Below are 19,189 nucleotides of genomic sequence, written 5' to 3' on the forward strand. Positions count from 1 at the left end.
ACACATAAAAGAATCAACAGATGGCAGAGATACGTTTATTTAGCAAGTGATAGAAAGACGACTGTGCTATCGTTTGAGAAGAGACTACACACAATGTGAAGAGCACAGGAGAAATGTGTGCATACAATGTGTGTGTGGGTTACGTGTGATTATTAGAGAAAAACAGAAAGCAGCAGTAAACAAGGAAGTGTCCAATACATGTCTGATGCGTTCATCTGTAAATAACAGCACTGAATAAAATTCGTTAAAAGAAGAAAGAAACCATAGCATAGCACGAATGCATCTGCAAAATGTAAGGCTACAGTAGTAGCAGTACAAGTAAAAGCTGCATGGATATAGTACACGTCCCTTGTTGACACTATGTGTTGTTACAAGGTTTCGAACAACTTCCTATCATTCAGTACAACTTTTATTTTATGTGTGTAAGCTGCCAAGCGCAAAAAGACATCGAGATGCAAAACACATCCAAGTGTCATGCAAAGCACTTAAACAACATCAACAAATAATTTTGCAACAAAAATGACTGAGGATGACCAAAATGAACAAGCTCACACAGGAAACCAAGATACAACAACAACTGTCCCATTTGATCTCGCAGCGAAGTCATATTCACATACAAAATGCATAACATACTTGGCATCAGTGCCACTGACGTGCATTTTTCTGATGCCAGATAGGAATGTGAGGACCAGACCAAGAGGGCCCTTGCCATGTCATTTTTGCCCGTCCGCTATAACCAAAAATGAAGCATTGCGTTCGTTTTATAATATCCAAGAAAAGAATATATATGACGCTGAATGTGCGTAACCTCCATAAAAAACTCAACACTGAAAGGGTTAGAAACTCGGAAGTCAAGCCTTAAAGGAATGCTAATGGTGCATTAGACTGGCCCATTTCAAGCACCTTAGAGATCTCTTGTGGTTCACTTAACATTTGGCTGGATGAGAGCTTGGAACATAATTGCCTGGCTCGTTTCGGAGCACCACACTACAGCTCACAGTGCTATGCAGTTGTCGACCGATAATTTGGACAGCTCCATGGCACCTCCATATGCCCCATATTAATGTATAAAGACAATTGAAAAAATACAGCACACCATGCGATAATTTGGACTCCAACTGCACAACCGTGTGCTAGGTTGGCTGAGTAGAGCACAAATAGGTATATTTTCATTTTGATACATCGCCGGCGCCTTCTCGAAACAGAAACTAGCATAGCCTAGTTGATCAAATAGTCGCCAATGAGAATCCAGTGCATGCATTGACTGTAGCGACAGCATGACAATATGCGGGCAGGGGGCTGCAATTTAGTAGATTCTTTCTGCTTGAATCTATGCCACTCTAATCATCCACCATTCAGGGCCGGCTGATCCTGTTGGCGAGCATCGCTCTGATCATTGACGAAGCGTGAAAAGGCATTGCAAGAAAATCGTGGCAATGGAATGCCTAGGCCAAAGGCAAGCGTATATACACGCAGCAACGTGTTAACAAACTTGAACTGTATTCTTGGATGATAACTTTCCAAGATACTTTTATTTCTACAATATTTCGCGTGACCAGCACCGGACACATTGACTGTCCAGTGTTCCTGCACTGTGATAAGACAGCGTGCTTGGCAGTCGCTCGTAGACATCGATGCAGCTTGACTAGTCACGCGAAATTGAAGGTATCCCCGAAAGTGACGATCCAAGAATACGGCTCACATTTTTTGGCTAATTGTTAAATAAAAGTCACTTATCATTAGGCGAATCCGGTATTTCGGACTCTGAATTTTTCAGACTTTCTTGGCGGTCCCCGTAGAGCATGAATTATCGGTCGGCAACTGTACCCCATTTCATACACAGCAGGCAATGCTATAAAGGCTGTCTCACTGCTTACGTTCACAACTGGCATACAGTGCGTCATATATGAAAAAAAGGCATTGCGTACTAAGTTTGTGTCGTGTAATTCCATGTGGTCTCATACTTTTGTGTTGCAAAATGGCACGTACAAGGTGTCGCAGATCTAAACCTATCTGTCACCGAACATGTGGTGTTAGATGTTTCTGGGAGCTGTGCCCACAGAGCAACACTTGTGCTCACAACCAAAGCATAGTACAGTGTAGACCGCTTATAACGTAAGTCGCCAGAGTCGTCAATATCTGCACTATAAGCGGTACCGCACTATAACCAAGACAATGATTTTCAAGCCCTGCACGTATGCAAAACATGTAGACCAAGCAGCCGCGCGTATCCGAGAATCAAAGCGTGCGACTGGTAGTTTTGCATCCGTTTAAATTTACGAACATTGAAAGGTACCCCGATCTCCGCATGAAGCAGACAAAGTAATAATTTTTTTTTAATGTCTCAGTTTCGCCCGAAAGGCGAAGTATCAATTGCGATAGCAAATTAGTAGATAGCTATTCGGAGTAGGGATAGTAGTCTTATCGGCTGCATAAACTTGACACGTTCGATTACTAACTGAATTAACAAGCCTGGTGTCAACACGCACAAGCAAACATGAATAGACTCGATGACCGCAGACAACCACTGTCAAAACTGGGGCGTGGGGAAACGCGGCCGCCGCTATCACTTCAACGGAAACTGAGCGGCGTAAGCACAGCGCATACAGAGGTCAGAGCCGTGTGGAGATCGCTTTTAAGATACGGTGCGCGCGACAACACCGACAGCCGGCACAGGCGCGAACACATTTGTTGGCAGAGTAGAAGCCGCCCTCCCTCCCTCCCATGCTGCCTTCCCGCTTTGCTCCTTTCGCGGGGGAAATTGCGTCGCCAGTTCCCCTTGCGCCCAGTTGCAAGATACGCATTTGGTGACCCTCCCTCCCATACCCCCAGACCTTTCGCGCGATGGAAGGCGAGCGTCCCTCGCACATACGGCACGCGGCGACGATTTTATCGCCCTTGGACTCGTGCTCCACCTCTCGTGCTCCTCCTCCGCATTGCCCTCGTTGATCTCCTCTCCCATCGGTGGGCGCACCTCGTTGAGAAGCGTGCTCGCTACCGCCCTTGTCGGCGAGATTTCTCCGCGGAAGCCGCATTATAACCGGTATTTCGTCTCGCGCGGCTGCACTGCAAGCGGTATGCATATACATGGAGTGCTATAGGAAAATTAACGGGAGTCTGAATAGACCGTACTATATCCGGTCCTGCACTATAAGCGGTTACGTTATAAGTGGTCTATACTGTACGTCACCTACTGGATGCAGCACACAATGGTGCACCAAAAAACATGTTCGACGTAACCTTACGTCCACAAGTTGTAGCTGTGATACAACTTGTGGACGTGTGGACGTACAACTTGTGGAAGTACATAGTTATTCTGTAGTGCCACGGGTCACAAACTGCACTGCGATTCCCACGGAGACTTGAATGAACCCATGCACAGCATTGCCTGCTAAGTGTGAAACAAGAGCCTTTCCCGTTGAGGTCGTACAAAATGCCACTCTGGGAGCAGCTGAACATCCGGCTCGGCCAGGCTTTCTCTAGCTCCATGCTTGAGAGGGGTCGGAACACTGTAGGAATGCACCATAAGGATTAATCTAGAATGGCCTCCTCGTTGTAGGTCAAGATCTCATTTAGTTGCGGAGAAAACTGTGACTCAAAGGGCTGCACACATTTTTCTGCAGTTCAAAACCAGCAATGAACAGGTTCCTTTACGTGCCAGAGAGCTCATTTGTGTCTCTTTTGAGCAAGAGGCCTGTGCAGAAAGGGTGCGAACAGTACGCTGTGCCAGCTTAATTAGGCAAGAGCAGGCTAGTTGGTCTTCCATAACTAGTAAACTTGACCGTGTCTATCTTGTCATCACCGTTTTTCCTTCATGCTTTAAGTTTACGAGCTTGATTAAATTTGAAAACAATTTGACAAGCCCTCACCAAGATGACGTAGCATCAGCCAATTCTCAAGTACAAACATTCAATCATACAGTTTCTCACTATATTGCCAGACAGAAATCTGGCGCTACCGTCGAAGGGAGCTTTCTAATGAGCACTGTGCCATCATGGGAATGACGGTATATGGGTGTGCGAGGCTTGTGTTGGCTGGTGTTGTACGAGGCTTCGTCTATAACGTGGATATGGCTGCACAGATAATGCGTTCTTAAAATGAAATCTTCATAAAATGTTTCCATTCTCTCATATTACATCTTTCAATGAAGTTTACTCACCTACAATGCATAAAGCAAGGAAAAGCAGGAACAGACGACAAACTGCTCCAAAGCAAGCGCGAATCTTGTCTGTCCTCCAATTTTAGCGGCCCGCTGATACTTTTTACGTTTCATATAATTGTACATCCAAACACAAGTCCTCATAATTAAACAAACATGTTCTTGTCCAAGCTAAAAGACAACTGGTGAGCTTATACCACCAGGAGGGTTATAAAACAAAATCAAGGAATACGTTAAAACAGCTTTTTACGTGCTGTTTTAAGGAAAACAATCATTGTGATAGACGGAACGGTGCTAGCCAGGCACGTCTTCAAGGTGTCCCGACTCTCTGAGAACAATGCCAATCCGAAGTTACCATATATCAGTATTCCCATGCATACAACAGCACAACAGTGCCGGATTTCCCTCTAGGTAATACAGTGAGAAACTCTATGCATTCAATAAAATAAAACTGGCCTAGCTTAATTTTCTGTCATGCTGAAATGAAGTACTCGATTTATTATCAGCAGTCAATTACACTTTAGCAGTTGTAACCAGGTCAGGTTACACATGGCATCCAGCAATACATGGTCACAGTGTCGGGCAGTGTTCTGACCTGGCAGAAATCTTCAATCTTTGTGCACTTTCATACTGCACTAAGTGAGCAACAAAGTAAACAGGCCAACACTGCTCCAAATCACGCAAAAGAACTTTAAAAGAAAAAGGGTTCTGACCAGACGTGGTTGTTCCAAGCTAAAAGACAACTGGTGAGCTTATACTACCAAGAGGGTTATAAAACAAAATCAAGGAATACGTAGAGATCAATATTCACCTGCACAATAGCATGACTAGCAGACCTTTAGTACACCATAAGAAGCAATACCCGACTAAAAATAAGAATGCAAACTATGTGAGCAACGTTATTGCACAAGAGCTGCACAGCTTCAAAGTCGAGCTCACATTCTTAAATAGGAAGAAAGAAACACAGACATCCAAGTTTTCCCATGGGGTGTATAAATCCCCCCAGGTAACAAACTTACAAATAACCGTGCTGCTGGCAGTTTAAATTATATTATGGGGTTTTACGTGCTAAAACCATGATCTGATTATGCGGCACGCCGTAGTGGGGGACTCTGGAAATTTGGACCACCTGGGGTTCTTTAACGTGCACCTAAATCTAAGTACACGGGTGTTATCGCAGTTTCGCCCCCATCGAAATGCGGCCGCCGTGGCCGGGATTCGATCCCGCGACCTCGTGCTCAGCAGTCGAACACCATAGCCACTGAGCAACCACTGCGGGTGCTGCTGGCAGTTCGCACAACCATCCAACATTTTTTAAAGTTCGCCGATACCTGCTACGAGTATTTCACGACTCTAGAGAGGAGATCATGAGACGTCTTGAAACTCAGGCAAAATTGAAGAAGCCAAGTTGGCTGGCAGTTTCCCATTGCGAATGCACATCCTGATACTGATAAAAAAAAAGCGAGTGACCTACCTGGGGTGAGATAAAGACTAGAGACATCCAAGATGGGAGGTTAAAACACGCGAGAGATCCAACAATTTCAACGATGCATCTCATACAAACAAAACGCCACGAGTAATGAAAGTACGTCTCTTGAAGGTAACTTACGATGTTAAGACTTAGAATTAGCGAGTAACTTGAGAAAAAGTCATGGCCCATGTATGGGGATTTCTACACAGAGGACCACGCTGGTGAACACAGGAGAAGGCTTGGTACAGGATTGCAATAGCACGATCCACAAAAAAGAGGAATCTCTGCTTGCACTGCCATAGAAGCTACATACAACTAGCATTAGTCAACCGGAAGCACGATCATGCAACACATCCCCAACACTGTGCGTTCCTGCTCGTCAGCATGTTGTCTGCCGAGTGTTAAGCACGGTTTCAAGAGTCTCGAGTAATTGGGTTGCCTTGTAACTTCAAATACAGATGCAGTACCAGCTCAGAAAAAATTAAGGCTGCAGCAAAGTTGTTTTGTCTCTCTCTCTCTCTCTTCAAATACAATCTTTTACAGAGTTATACAGCAATGATTAACAAGAAGGTATCAGAGCAAAAAAAAATTATTTTCTCGGAGGCTAACGCAATAACACGCAGTAAAGCACACTCATCAAACATGTACACGAAGCAAATAGATAAGTTTGCCGATAAAAGCCACAAAGTAAAACAACACAAGCACAAAAACACAAGACAGGCATCTTATGACATCTCCATTTTGAAACAGACTGCAGAAGTTGCTACTGGATGCTGTGCAAGCAAACGACACATTTTGCCGCTTGCTGGTAGCAAAGCCTTGTCTACAGCTGATAACATATCAGCTGCTGGTTTTAGGTCAGAACAAAGATGGCTACCCAAACCGTGAGGCACAAATTGCAGGTTACCTCTGCAGGCAAGAAAAACAAGATTCATTGGAGTTTATAAAGCTAAAAACATCACTGCTCATCGTATGACACTAATGATAAAACATAGTTGAAAACAAAGAATGCAGTGGTAGTGATGTACATTAAAATTATCTCACAGAGGGCTCGTGACATACATCCCATCAATGTTGCCAGTACCAGCATCAGCCCAAAGAATTTTCTTTTCATCATAATGCCCTCGATAAATAGCAACATCATCACCTCAATAAGATTTGATTTAAGAGTAATCCTGCAAAGTCAACAGTAAAAATTGACAGGTGCCAGACCTCCCTGAAACATTTAAAAAACTGACACAAGTTTCTGTCTCGCTTTTTTTGCTCTGTTACACAGCTGCCGACTCAATCACACTATCATCATCATCAGCCTATATTTATGTCCACTGCAGGACGAAGGCCTCTCCCTGCAATCTCCAATTAACCCTGTCTTGTGCCAGCCGATTCCAACTTACCGAATGACTCAATTACAGTACGACACCTCAATTCTCAAACGTGCAACAAATCAAACTATACCGCCTCCTAATGAGACAAATTCAAGATTGCCCAAGTTCTTAGCGTAGGGTTTGTTTACAAGGCATCTATATAGATGCATGGGCCAGTGCACTAGTCAAAGCCGCATTGTGGTCGCCTTGCTTTAGAGGACAACGAACAGAAGCAGCTAACCAAGTTCGTTATTCCTTATGGAATAATCCACAGAAGTGAAACAGCAAAGAATGATTTATGCAAGACACGTTGAGTGGCTTACAACCTCTGGACCATGCTGACCGGTGCATGTGTCAGTCATTTGTGACCATCACCTCCATTTTTTGTGACCTTGTAAACAAACCCTACACAAAAAAGCCGTATTCCATTTGGTGCACATTTTGAAATGGTCTCCTTAAAAGAGGATATAATTGGTGATTTTTTGTGCACTCAAGGAATTCTGGCATGACAGTGTAGTTACGGGGTCGACAGTTATCTGATAAAGCATAACAGCGGGATAGAAAATTTTTGCATCAGTACCCTTTTAAGTATTCAACATTTGACTAGGGAATAAGGAACTTAGTGGGCGACAACTATTCCAGCCAACATATGTTAATTACACAAACCTTAACAGCATCACTTTTGGTGCAAACAGAAAGGAGTTTATAGCAATTAACCGTCCCGAGAAAACGGTCACATCCACAAACCACACTTGAAGCTTTTCTTGATACACTTAAATGCCAAAAGCTAAAGCAAGCTCCAGAGAGTACAGAATCCTTTAAAATACTAGTAAACTTTCATGCCAGTCAGATGTGACAGTTTCTCACAACTGACCTTGACATGCAAAAATGCTCACCGATTCCTGTCCGAAGACAATACAGCCAGTCAAGTGGCATTAATTAAATACTTTTAGGAGTCACACATGTTGGAATTATAGAAAGATTAAGGGGACATGTGGGTCTTAGACCAAAAATTTTTATCATATTTATTCTTTAAGGTATAGTGCTGAAAACTTGTACGTACATGTAATGTTAAGTGCATTTTGAATATAAGGTCTGTTTTCGTTTATGTCCTTTGTTTCAAATTTTATGCAAGCTTCCTTTAATTATCTTCTGCAAAGATTAGCAAAATATTGGTTCCTTAGATTTCACTAAATAGGGTATCAATGGCTTCTGTATGATTCAAGGAATGCAATAAGACCAACCTTACAAAAAATGAGTTGCGAGGTATTGAATTCGGAACTCAAAAAAGTGTTTTCCTGGTGACTAAGTTTCAAGTCTCGCAACTTTTGTTCTAGGTAAGGCAGACAATAAGGCTGGCCTTTTTGCATTCCTTGAATCATAGAGAAGCCACTGATACCCTATTTAGCGAAATTTCAGGAATTGATATTTTGCAAATCATTGCAAAAGTTATTTCAAGGAAGCTTGCATAAAATTAGAACCAGAGGAGATAAACAAAAATGCACTGCATATTCAAAATAAGCACATGACATTACATGTATGTTACCTTTGTCTTATTGTCCTCATTTCTTGTGTGCGCGCTGCAGTTTCAAGATGAACCATATCTCAAAGAATAAATGTTTTTTTTTTTTTCTAAAACTTAAGTTGTCCAAATGTGGCCTGAAGAATTACGGGCTATCACACACACTCAGTCGTATTCTAATAGATATGTGGTCAGAATGCGTAGCAAAGAAATATACAATTCAGTCATGCTCTCGTTGACCAGCACAGTGTTGCCACGTCATAGTGGCACCTGTCCACAGGTGCACAGAAGCATGAAGATCCAACATTCTTTTATTGATATTTATGACGTGAACAATAAAGGGCACTTTTTTCTGTGCCCGACTTTTTCCCCATTGTAGATGGCACCCTAAACATTGATAAGAGCTTGAACCAACTAGCCCAGCCCCAAGTAGTGAAAATTTTGAGCATCCTCGTCTCATGAATTTCTTTTGACCAGCCAGTGCATTGTTTTCCTGGGTAGCCTGATCAATTCAGTCTCCTTAAAATTTAGCCCCACACTGCTTTGAAGATGTAGTGGGCTAACCAAAATTTTCGACATTTACTTGATTTAATGGGGATTCTGCACCATGTGAGCTTGAATTGTCTCAAGTCAACAATGCCATTTTTCCTGCTGAGTACACCACTTAGGAAATGTGCCATAATGTCTTCAAAAGGCGAAGGCTACAAAAAAAGCCCGACAAACTCTAAGGCCTTGCTTGTGATTGGTTATCTGATTAACTCGTGCTTATCTAGCAATTGATGTAAATAACCAATTCATCTATTGCACCTGACACATCAATAGTGCCACGTACCCCGACTACCTGTGTACGTGAGACTCTTCTGGTAACAGGCAGAAAGTATTCCTAGTTACTCAAGCAAACTTGGCACATAGTGAACCCACTTCAGTCAGTAGCTCTGAAAGTGTCCAGAAGACCGTCGGTACACAAGGTCATCTGTGAAGAGGTGCACATGAGAGTGCAATGTAGACATACTGCTGCCAATGAGACTTACAAGCCAATTGCAACGAAAAGTGGAAAAAGCCTAACTGTAGATATAGAGCAGACTCCGTGCAAACGTTTGACATACGAGTAGATGCATTACAACAAAGTCTGCAAAATGCAAAAATAGAATTTTTTCATACCAAAACTTAAAAATCCACCACTATCGCTGGCCAGAAGTGGTGCACAACCCAGAACGTTGAGTAGCAGCACAGCTCTTCACCACGACCTTCGAGATTAGGCGGTGCCCCCCTGCAACACACCAAAAATCTCAGAAATGAAGTGCTTGACTGGTGTCACAACCGCCAGATTGTCTGCTTAGGTGCTATGTAGAGGCTGTCAACCATTTGAGGGCTTTTGCCATACGGCGCCGTTGATTCGTCCCGCATGGTTTTTGACAGACATGTACGGCACCAATCTTATGTTCCCTATTTCACGCATATTCGGCACCCCAGGTTGTTGAGAGGTGCTGTCTACTCTATGGTGCCGCCCAAAGTCATTTGAAATTGCGTTTCTTCTCACTGGGGCGCATAACTCTGCTTGTTTATCCATCGTTTCTTACTACTGGAAACTGCAATAAAAGACATTTACCATGGAGGCATGGCTTTTGCGAAAACATTCTACCCTTAATGAGTTAGAGACGAATGCCAGTCCTGGAGCTTTGCCAAGATTGCAGCAATATAGCATGCACTATTCCTTCATAACCAATTGTGCCAAAGTTTACTGCAGTTGGTCTTGGCAACTTCGCTGTCTGTTGAGCTATTCTCATTAGCCGCTTTTCTTTCGCTTCACATCTGCTGTGATGGCAAGCAAAATGGCACCAAAAGCCGCCATGTAGAGATTCTTTGTTGTAACAGAAAGGTATGGAACTCAGACTGTGTTCCTTTCCACATTGGGACACCGCAACTAGCACCCTAACCTGAATGCGCAAGCACATGGCCTCGTGTAATCGCAAGCAGCCAATTCTCCAGTGTGGGCAGCTGTGTGTGCCACTTTCAGACTAACAAAATGCCCTCCCCTATTAAAAACCACCGGATATTACACCGTTAGACTCAATCAGGGGTGGCTAGATTTTTCCACATAAGAGCACTTTTGCCCTCTTGATCAATGCTTAGTGGTGCCTAACAATGGAGTACTGAGGAGCTGTTCTTTGAAACGGCAATGCGGATGAGAGCTGAAGATCTTAAGCAGGATCTCAGCAACGCAGCACTAACCGGGAATCAAATACTGGCGTAGTTACAAGACCCCTGTCCTTCCACGTTGCCCTCATTTACACCCCGATTTTGGTGAATCCAAGAGCAGAACCACCTCAAAAGCGGCTGATTACGGAAACACCAGAACAAACTGTGACCAAGTAGGTCATGCGAGGTATTATGGGTTCACCAACACCCATTCACTGAGGCGGCCCGTGGTGGTGAGGTAGCTGCCGGTAGCCCCCGAGAGACGGCGGTTGCAGCTGGCGTAGCAGGGACGCGCGTGGTGGGCCGCCGCCCGTGACGGCGACGTTTTCCGCGAAGGCCGAGTTGTCGTAGGCTCCTGCAGCCGGCAGGGAGGCACCCACCAGGATGCCCTTGGAAGGCAGCAGAGCTGCAGGCAAGCCGGCATGATGGCCTGCGTGTAGGACGAGGGATTGAGAGGGTCCGTTCAAGGAAAGGGAAGCTTTAGCCTGGGAGCGCCTATCCAGACACATGGTCACAGAGAAATCGTTCTTGATGAGGCTTGTTGCATTTAAAAGAAAAAGCTAAAATCGAGTATAAGTGAAGGAGGCAGACTTTTTTTATTTAGGCCGTCAATGTTGAAAGAAAAATTCTCGAATATTGGAAAATTTCACTGAGCTCAACCATTCAAGTTTACGACTGTGTAACTCAGGAATAAAAATGATATTACAATTTTGTGAAGTGCACGTAATAATACATCTAAAACGGACAAAATTGATGTACAGTAGAACGTCGTTCATACGTTTTTGATTAAAAGAAATATTAAATAAACATACTAACCAGGAAAAAATACGATCCTAAATCCCCCCAAAATTTGCCAGACTCAACCGTAGCTGACATCCACGTAATGCAAAGCGTTGTACGAATCGTTACAGCACGAGATGCCAATGTGCGCAGCGGGTGGGGCCCGAGCGGCCGAAGACGCGCATTGTCATTTTTGCGGCTTCCAAAATCTTACATTTGGGCTCCTTGAATTCAGCCTGGGTCAGCAGTTTCTTCTGGCGAAGCACTCTGGCAGGAATTTTTTATGTGCCCACTTGGGCGAGAATTGTAGCAGCATGAGATGCCAACGCAAGTCACCTGAGCAGTGAAGACACGCTTTGTAGTTTTCCTATTGTGTAGCAGAGTTTGCAGATAGCGACGACAGGGAATAGAATCGAGTTGGTGGGCAACCCTGGAACACGATGCCGCCAGAGTGAAACATGACACACACGCCGCCTGCAGTCGGGGATAGCCTATTAAAGGCGTGCAGTATATGTTTCCAATGGCACTTCACCGCACATGCTGTGGAACAGATAGGTGAAGATGCTTATCGCAATAGGGTTGGCGGCAACAGCTGTGTGTGTGACATGTAGTGGAAGAGGAAACTGAGTGTGTGCCAGCACATGCACGTGACATGGGCGGGCGAGTACTGCTCTCGATTGCACGCGCCTTGCACCTTTTCGCGTTTACATGTGATCTAGTGGCTGTAAAACATATCTTACGATCACACTTTGGCTACATACTGAATGTTAGTGCTGAAAGATTGTGTTTTCTGTAAACTTACCAACCTTTTGAGGGTCATTATTTTACGCAAAATGCAACCCCCCCAAGGCCGATTTCATTTATTGCAAATTTAAAATCTCCAGAGCAACCTACTTCGAAAGAATTTACCACAATTTTTTTAGAGTGACAATAAAGTGACAAAAAAAAAATATTTTCCAGAAATAAACAAGCATTGTTTATCCATGAGCATAGATGGGCTTGCATAAATACCTATAATAGGAATAAAAAAGTAGATACACCGGAATAGAGATATTCCGATTCAGCACTTTGGCAGTAGTCCGCATTGAAATAATCGCCGCTTGACTCACATGCAGAAGAGGAACTGGTGCGCACGTCCATAACGTAATCAAACTGTGTATGCGAGCGCATGTGAAAAAGCTCGATGGCTCTGCGCCCATCGAAAAAACCAAAGTAGTAAGGAACTAGCAGTAATCCTTTGTTCCATCACGAACAAGGCGCAATCAGTTTTCGCGAGTCCCAAGAAAATAAATACAGTCGTGGCAGCATTGTTTGTATACAGCGGCTTCGTTTGTATACACCAGCGCCCACATGTGAACAGATGTAATTGCACCCCTGTGGGCAACAAACGAGCAAGCATCTAGCACTGACCCTTTGAGATTAAGAACAAGAAAGACATCAGTTCCTGTCAGCACACCAAACGGAAACAGCCGGCAAGACGAAACCAAAGCTGACTGCTGTCGTGTGCCTGCGCACGCATGAATGTGCGAGCGGTCGCTGGTGTAAAGAAGGCGTGGAAGAAAGACCAATAAGGGGTTCCTTGTATCCACATAGCTATCACATAGCGCTTGCTGGTCAACAAAGAGTGTAAAAAATTACAGGGGATGCTTAGAACTCGGCGGCAGAGCGCGGGGCAAGTGCGGGGCGAGCTTGCTCACTTTTTCTGTACCTCACAGCGTCCTTGACACATAAGAGATTTATGGCTTTCGCCCTGAAATTGGTGCATTTTTCAAACATACAAATAGTGTCATAAACAGACGGCATCAACTATTTGGGACTTATTGGCGGCACCAGATACACTTAAAGGGTCCCTGAAATGGTTCAGACAAATTTTGTAAACGTGTAGGGTACAGCTACAGCAAAACTCATTCGAGGTACTAAGTTCAGCTAGTTGGTTACAAGCATTAGGAAACAGTTTAAGGCGCAATTTTAGATGGGACAAAGCGGTCGGCATTTGTCCTGTGTACCTCACTGTGTCCTGTCTAAAACTGCTCCATGAACCATGTTTCACAATACTACAGTAAAACATTTGCACCACAAATTATGTTAAGCGTCTCATATGAAGAGAGCTATGAACGATTAAATGTTACCCTCCCCCCTCCCCCCCCCCCTAGCCATGCTTTTTCTCTTCAACTTGTTCGCCGAGCGACTAGGTCTAAGCTCTGCCTACATTGGCCCTGCGATAGCTAGGTTTGCAGCATACATTGCAACAAGAACGACTCATGGTCATTGCAAAAAGAAGCCTCGAGACCAACACTGACCGCGCAGCTAGCGTCAACACGGAGCACATTGCGGCGAAAACAGACGACACTTGCCGAATGCCGGAAGTGCTCGAGTGTAATGATAAATTGTTGTTGTGTATTCTCTTTCTGTTACTTTTCTTTATAGAAACAAATTCCAACATTCCAACTACAGTGCAGTCCGCATATAACGATACCACATATAACGATATGTCGGTTAGAACGATGAGTCGAGCTAAGAGCATCAACTTATGCATTAGGGCTATGAGAAGAAAAAAAAAAAAAACATAACGATATGTTATTCACCGCATATCGGATATAACAATTGAAATTTTGCTTCTGGGCAGTGTTTTTAATGTAGAATAATCGTGAAAATTGCGTTCCTACGTTGCCCTTAACCGAGATGAGGTGAAAAGTTTGCCTATGCGAGTTCATATCTGCTGCCATTACCGCGCAGCGCATCCCGCCTGCGCGCCGATTGCGAAAGCCATGGAGAGCTTCGTAAGTTGGTGCAGCGTGCACAAGATGGCGCCAGCTGCTTCGCCTCCGCGCCACCGGCGATGAAGCAAGGAGAGGGCAGAAGAAAGGCGATAAGCGAAGGCAACGCCTCCTCTGGCAAGGGGCGCCTGCGCTCCCTGCCGTGCTCTCCCTCAACGGAAGCAGCGGCAGGCATAGAGTTAATATAACTGACTCTAGAGGCAAAGCTAGGCCGAAAAAGGGGGGACCGCTAGGGCACCGCCATCTTTTAACTCGTCAATGTGGCCAGCGCAATTATTTTTGAGAGCTGAAAACAAGTATACCGTAAAAACCGGACTATAGGTCGAACCGGAATATAGGTCGACCCCTCAACTAACCGATTCTAAAAATGAAAAAAATCTTTTTCAGTGCCAAAGGTACCGAAAGACACCCTTACATTTAACAAATGTGACTCAGCCGGTTGCACAATGGTGACAGTATTTATTTAAGGGGAGATGCTCCTCAGAAACATTTCTCTTTAATAATGATGCTGGGCGAATGCAAATTCTACCACTTATAGAGCTTGATCTCTTCATTCGAAATCTATTTTTAGTTTTCGGATATCTCGATGCTTTCATGTCCTAAGTGCCATGCATAAGTGAGAAGCAGTGCATGTTTGTGCAGCTGCTGGACTTAGCAGTTAGCATGATAGAGCAGTGCAAAATTATTTTTCTTATCCCTAACACTCAACTGAGTGCTAATAAGCAAGATAATGTGATTCCCTTTACAGGCAATATTTTAAGAAAATTTTGTATCTGGTGCTTCATATTCAGTGGCTGGTGCCAGAGTACATTAAAAATTTTCATCCTTAAAAAAATTGTGATTGCATTAAATCCTAGATAAGTGCATTCTACATATCCTAAAAATTACGCCCATCAAATGTGGTCTTGATTGGACCAAAATAAGTACATAAAATGTTGTACACAAATGCCTTGTTTTGCCCAAAATATGAAGTTGAGAAAAATGCGATTGAAAGTTATAGAAGTTGTTTACTTTTGTTAATTATTATTATTACTTCCCGGGGAGATTGTGATGCGGCAAAGCTAACCTTGGAGAGAAAAAACTTAGGCCTGCCACCTTGCACGAGCCCAATGGCTTGCGACACCGCGGTTTGACGCATCGTGCGCTTGAAAATGTGTCATATCTGTGCCTTTTCTTGCCACCTCGAGTGCTTTAACCGAGTATATTATACTTTTCCTGTTCATTTCTGGCTCTGATTTCTTCATATGTGAAATAGGAGAGATCAATGTTGCTGAAACAACTAAAAACACAAAATCTATTTCTTTAATGAAAATCGCCGTTTTTTGACCCGCCTCTCCCCTTAAATGCTGCTCCGTAACATGACGATAAGGTGCTGACAAACACGCGGGTCGATGGTCACACGATACGAAGCCCACGGCAACCTCGCGGGTTGCCGTGGGCTTCAGCGTACTCAATCGCCTTTTTCTTCAAGGCGACGGTGAATTGCCGTCGGCTTCCGCTCATTTTGAAACAAAATGTGAAAAAGCAGCCTGAATGCGATGGCGAAGGCCGCTGTTTACTTCATCTGCCCATTGTTGCAAGACTTCCGCAATTTTTCCGCCAGACAGACAGACAAAGAACTTTAATAGAGGTCCTGAGAAGCTCTGTTGCCCCCTCTCAGGGAGGCGACGAAGCCGCGGGCCGCACCCACGTCGGGACGGGAAGACCAAGCTCCAGCGCCGCATCGTGGGCTCTCTGGACAGCCCAAAATTGGCGTGAATGGTCGGAGCTCCGAAGAGCAGAGCTCCACTCCTCTGCAGTGCATCGATGCGGGCCCCTCTGTAACGAGGGGCATCCCCAGAGCATGTGTTCCAAAGTACTACATTGTCCGCAGCTAGGGCAGTCTGGACTAAAGCAGTCTGGATTGATGTAGTGAAATAAATTCAGGTTGGGATATGATCCCGTCTGAAGCATGCATAGTGTGACAGCTTGAGGTCTGGTTAGTGTCCCGTGTGGGGGAGGGTATAGTCTTCTACCAAGGTAGTAGTGTTTGGTAACCTCGTGGAAGGTGGAGAGAGTGTCACGGAACTCGACGAGCCTAGAATCGACGGAGCCTCGACTTGCAGTGGCGTCAGCGCGGAGGGTTAGTTCGCGCGCCTGGACGTGTGCGATGTCATTGAGGTTGCGGAGGGAGTCGAGTTGGGGTTCGAGATGGGCCAGGAACCATGTGATTGTATGTGGCTGGATGACTTTGCCTTTGAGAATTCGATGAGCTTCCTTGGCGATGGCACCAGAGGCAAATGCCCGAACCGCCGCCCTCGAGTCAGTAAATATTTCAGCTCTCTCATCGTCGAGAAGTGCAAGAGCGACCGCAGCCTGCTCTGCCCTAGCCGGGGTGCTGTCTCTGATGGAGGCCGCACAAGTGACGTGTCCGTCGTGATTGACTACCGTTGCGACGAAGTCCGATGTGTGCTCGTACTGGGCCGCGTCAACGAAAGTGACCATGTGAGGCGAGGCTTTTATGCTCCGGGGCAATGCCACAGCCCTAGCTTTGTGCCTGCTCGCATTGTGTTGTGGATGCACGTTTTTGGGAAAAGGAGCAACCGTAATGTTGTCCCGTAGGTAATCTGGCATTTCACATGTGCGTTCCATCACTACAGTGGAGCCGATTGCTAAGACCGCGAGAATCTCCCTCCCAGCAGGGGTGCTAGAGAGTCGTGATACTTGAGCCGTTTCCTGAGCTTCGATGATTTCATCGAGTGTATTATGTACACCTAGTTGAAGAAGGCGGTCCGTGCTGGCGTTTATTGGTACTCCTATCACTTTTTTGATGCTTTTACGGATGAGCGTGTCCAGCTTGTGCCTTTCAGAAGCGTACCACTTGAGCATTGCAGCCACGTAAATTATGTGACTCATTAAGAATGCGTGGAATAGCCGTAGGAGATTGTCCTCCTTTAGACCGCTCCTCTTGTTGGAGATTCTATTGATTAATCCAATCATGCACTCCGTCTTGGTCGTGATTTTTCTGAGCGTCGTGATGTTACCTCCGGTAGACTCGATGAACATTCCCAGCACCTTTAGGGTGTCGACCCTAGGAATGCTCGCCCCGCTTTTGGTGTGTAGTTCTATGTCAACTTCGTCCAGGGGCTTCCAACCCCTGGGTTTAGGACCTTTGCGGACCGGTCTGTAGAGTAGTAGTTCAGACTTCGTTGTCGAGCATCGTAGGCCTGTGCCATCGAGGAAGGTTTCAGTACGGTCGACTGCTTCTTGTAGGCTCGATTCCACTTGCCCTTCGCTGCCGCCGGTGCACCAGATAGTGATGTCATCGGCGTATATCGTGTGGTGAACTCTTTCGATTCCCGACAGGGATACCGACAGTTGCCTGAGGGCTAGGTTGAACAACAAGGGCGATAGCACTGTTGTTCTTTTCCGCCAATGTCCGGTATATAAGACGAGGGTTAACTTTTCGCAATGGTTTTTTGAAAAAAAGTTCGACCTATATTCCGGTTTTTACAGTAGGTCACCTTATGTTGTGTCATAAAAAACGAATACCTGATGGCTTTATGAAGGTGATGATGCGCTTTATTAAGGTACATTGCACTAGCGAATCCCAGTAGAGTACAGTTAAAGAAGAATTAAGAAAATTGGCAAAAGTGAAAGGTGAAGGTCAACTGAAATATGCAAGAAATTACAATGTATACAGCAGAAAAGAAAGTCAGTGGTTTAGGATTTTAAACCACATACGTAATCTTTTCTAGAGAGCAAATGAATGTCAATTGGCTGGCATGTTTGGGTGAAACCGACACCTATGTTGAATGGAGCATGCGAGAATATAGAACTCCATCGCTATGTCAAATACATGGTCTAAGCCGGCACGTGTGCTGTGAAACATTTTTAGTGGACTGGGAGTGGTACTACGATCAACAACTAGGTTGCTATAGTTTGCCTTGCATTGCGAGGGCATTTCAAGCCTCCGGCTCCGCGCGGCATGGTGGCGTGGGGGGGAAGAGAGGGGAAGCGCTCAGCTTGGCATCACTCTGGACTCGGAAAGACAGTTGACAGTCACTCTACCCCAGCTGCACAGACACTACTTGTGGGCCGCCATTCCAGTAGATTTCAAAATTCTCATGCCACTCCTGTCAAACTCTCGAAAACGATTAATCGAACAGGCCTAATCAATTAAGTCGATTAAATGAAAGGTGAACATCGATGAAGATTAATCGCTTTGCGGGACACTTCTAATCGATTAATCGTTCATCGATATTACTGACCCTAACTGGTACCAGAGTTCATAGATCCATCTCTCCTTTATCCCACCGCCGAGCACTGCCACCTTGGTATTGCTCGAAAGCTCAAAATTGCGTTTTTCCGCTCCTGCAATCCTCATCTACGGTGGCCGCATAGGAAAAACGCAAAAAAAAAGAAAATCAAGGACCGGTCTTGCAAGGTTTGCGATGCACGCAGCCCAGGGGGGAGGGGCAGGTTGACACGTGTTTCCTTTTCTAGCACATGGCTGTCAGCGTGGCTGAGCATGCACACCCAGCCTGTGCACCCCGTTTTAGAGGTGACCTGCCGCATGTGCGAAGAGTGGGTGCACCGAGATGGCGTAGCATCGTTTGCACTATCTTCCTGCACGTTTAGTACTGGAGGTTGCGTAATCTCAAGTTCCGGACACGCGTTGAAGCAAGAGGCAGACGAAGCATTTGCTCCCCGCTGCCGGCACTTCACATGATAGCAGCGTTCCACTGCGGGTGACAATATCGGCCGAGGGGGCGGAGTGGAGGCGAAAGTGTGGCTGGCTTTGCTTCGTACCGGCGATGTTAAGATATCGTCGACACGGCATGAAATCGTATCTTTCGATGCCGAATCTCAAATTCAATAAAATTAATTTCTTTCGCTTTCAAATTTCCTTTTTCACATTGCTCGTTATTTTGGAAA

At 45.1% G+C, this 19,189-nt stretch overlaps 1 protein-coding gene and 1 long non-coding RNA gene across 3 annotated transcripts in view; one reads left to right on the top strand and one right to left on the bottom strand.

Moving 5' to 3' along the window:
- Positions 1-19,189, top strand: part of LOC125946612 (uncharacterized) — a 32,794-nt gene that overhangs the window by 6,800 nt on the left and 6,805 nt on the right. The window lies entirely within an intron of this gene.
- Positions 22-19,189, bottom strand: part of LOC119457504 (uncharacterized) — a 33,447-nt gene continuing 14,279 nt past the window's right edge. For both annotated transcript variants that reach the window (XM_049670137.1, XM_037719090.2), the window contains exon 4: positions 22-11,145. In XM_049670137.1, the coding sequence (XP_049526094.1) occupies positions 10,928-11,145 (218 nt within the window). In that variant the 3' untranslated portion in view covers positions 22-10,927. The remainder of the gene's footprint in view (positions 11,146-19,189) is intronic.

Source organism: Dermacentor silvarum, chromosome 7 (assembly GCF_013339745.2).
Source record: "Dermacentor silvarum isolate Dsil-2018 chromosome 7, BIME_Dsil_1.4, whole genome shotgun sequence".
NCBI classification, from domain to species: domain Eukaryota; kingdom Metazoa; phylum Arthropoda; class Arachnida; order Ixodida; family Ixodidae; genus Dermacentor; species Dermacentor silvarum.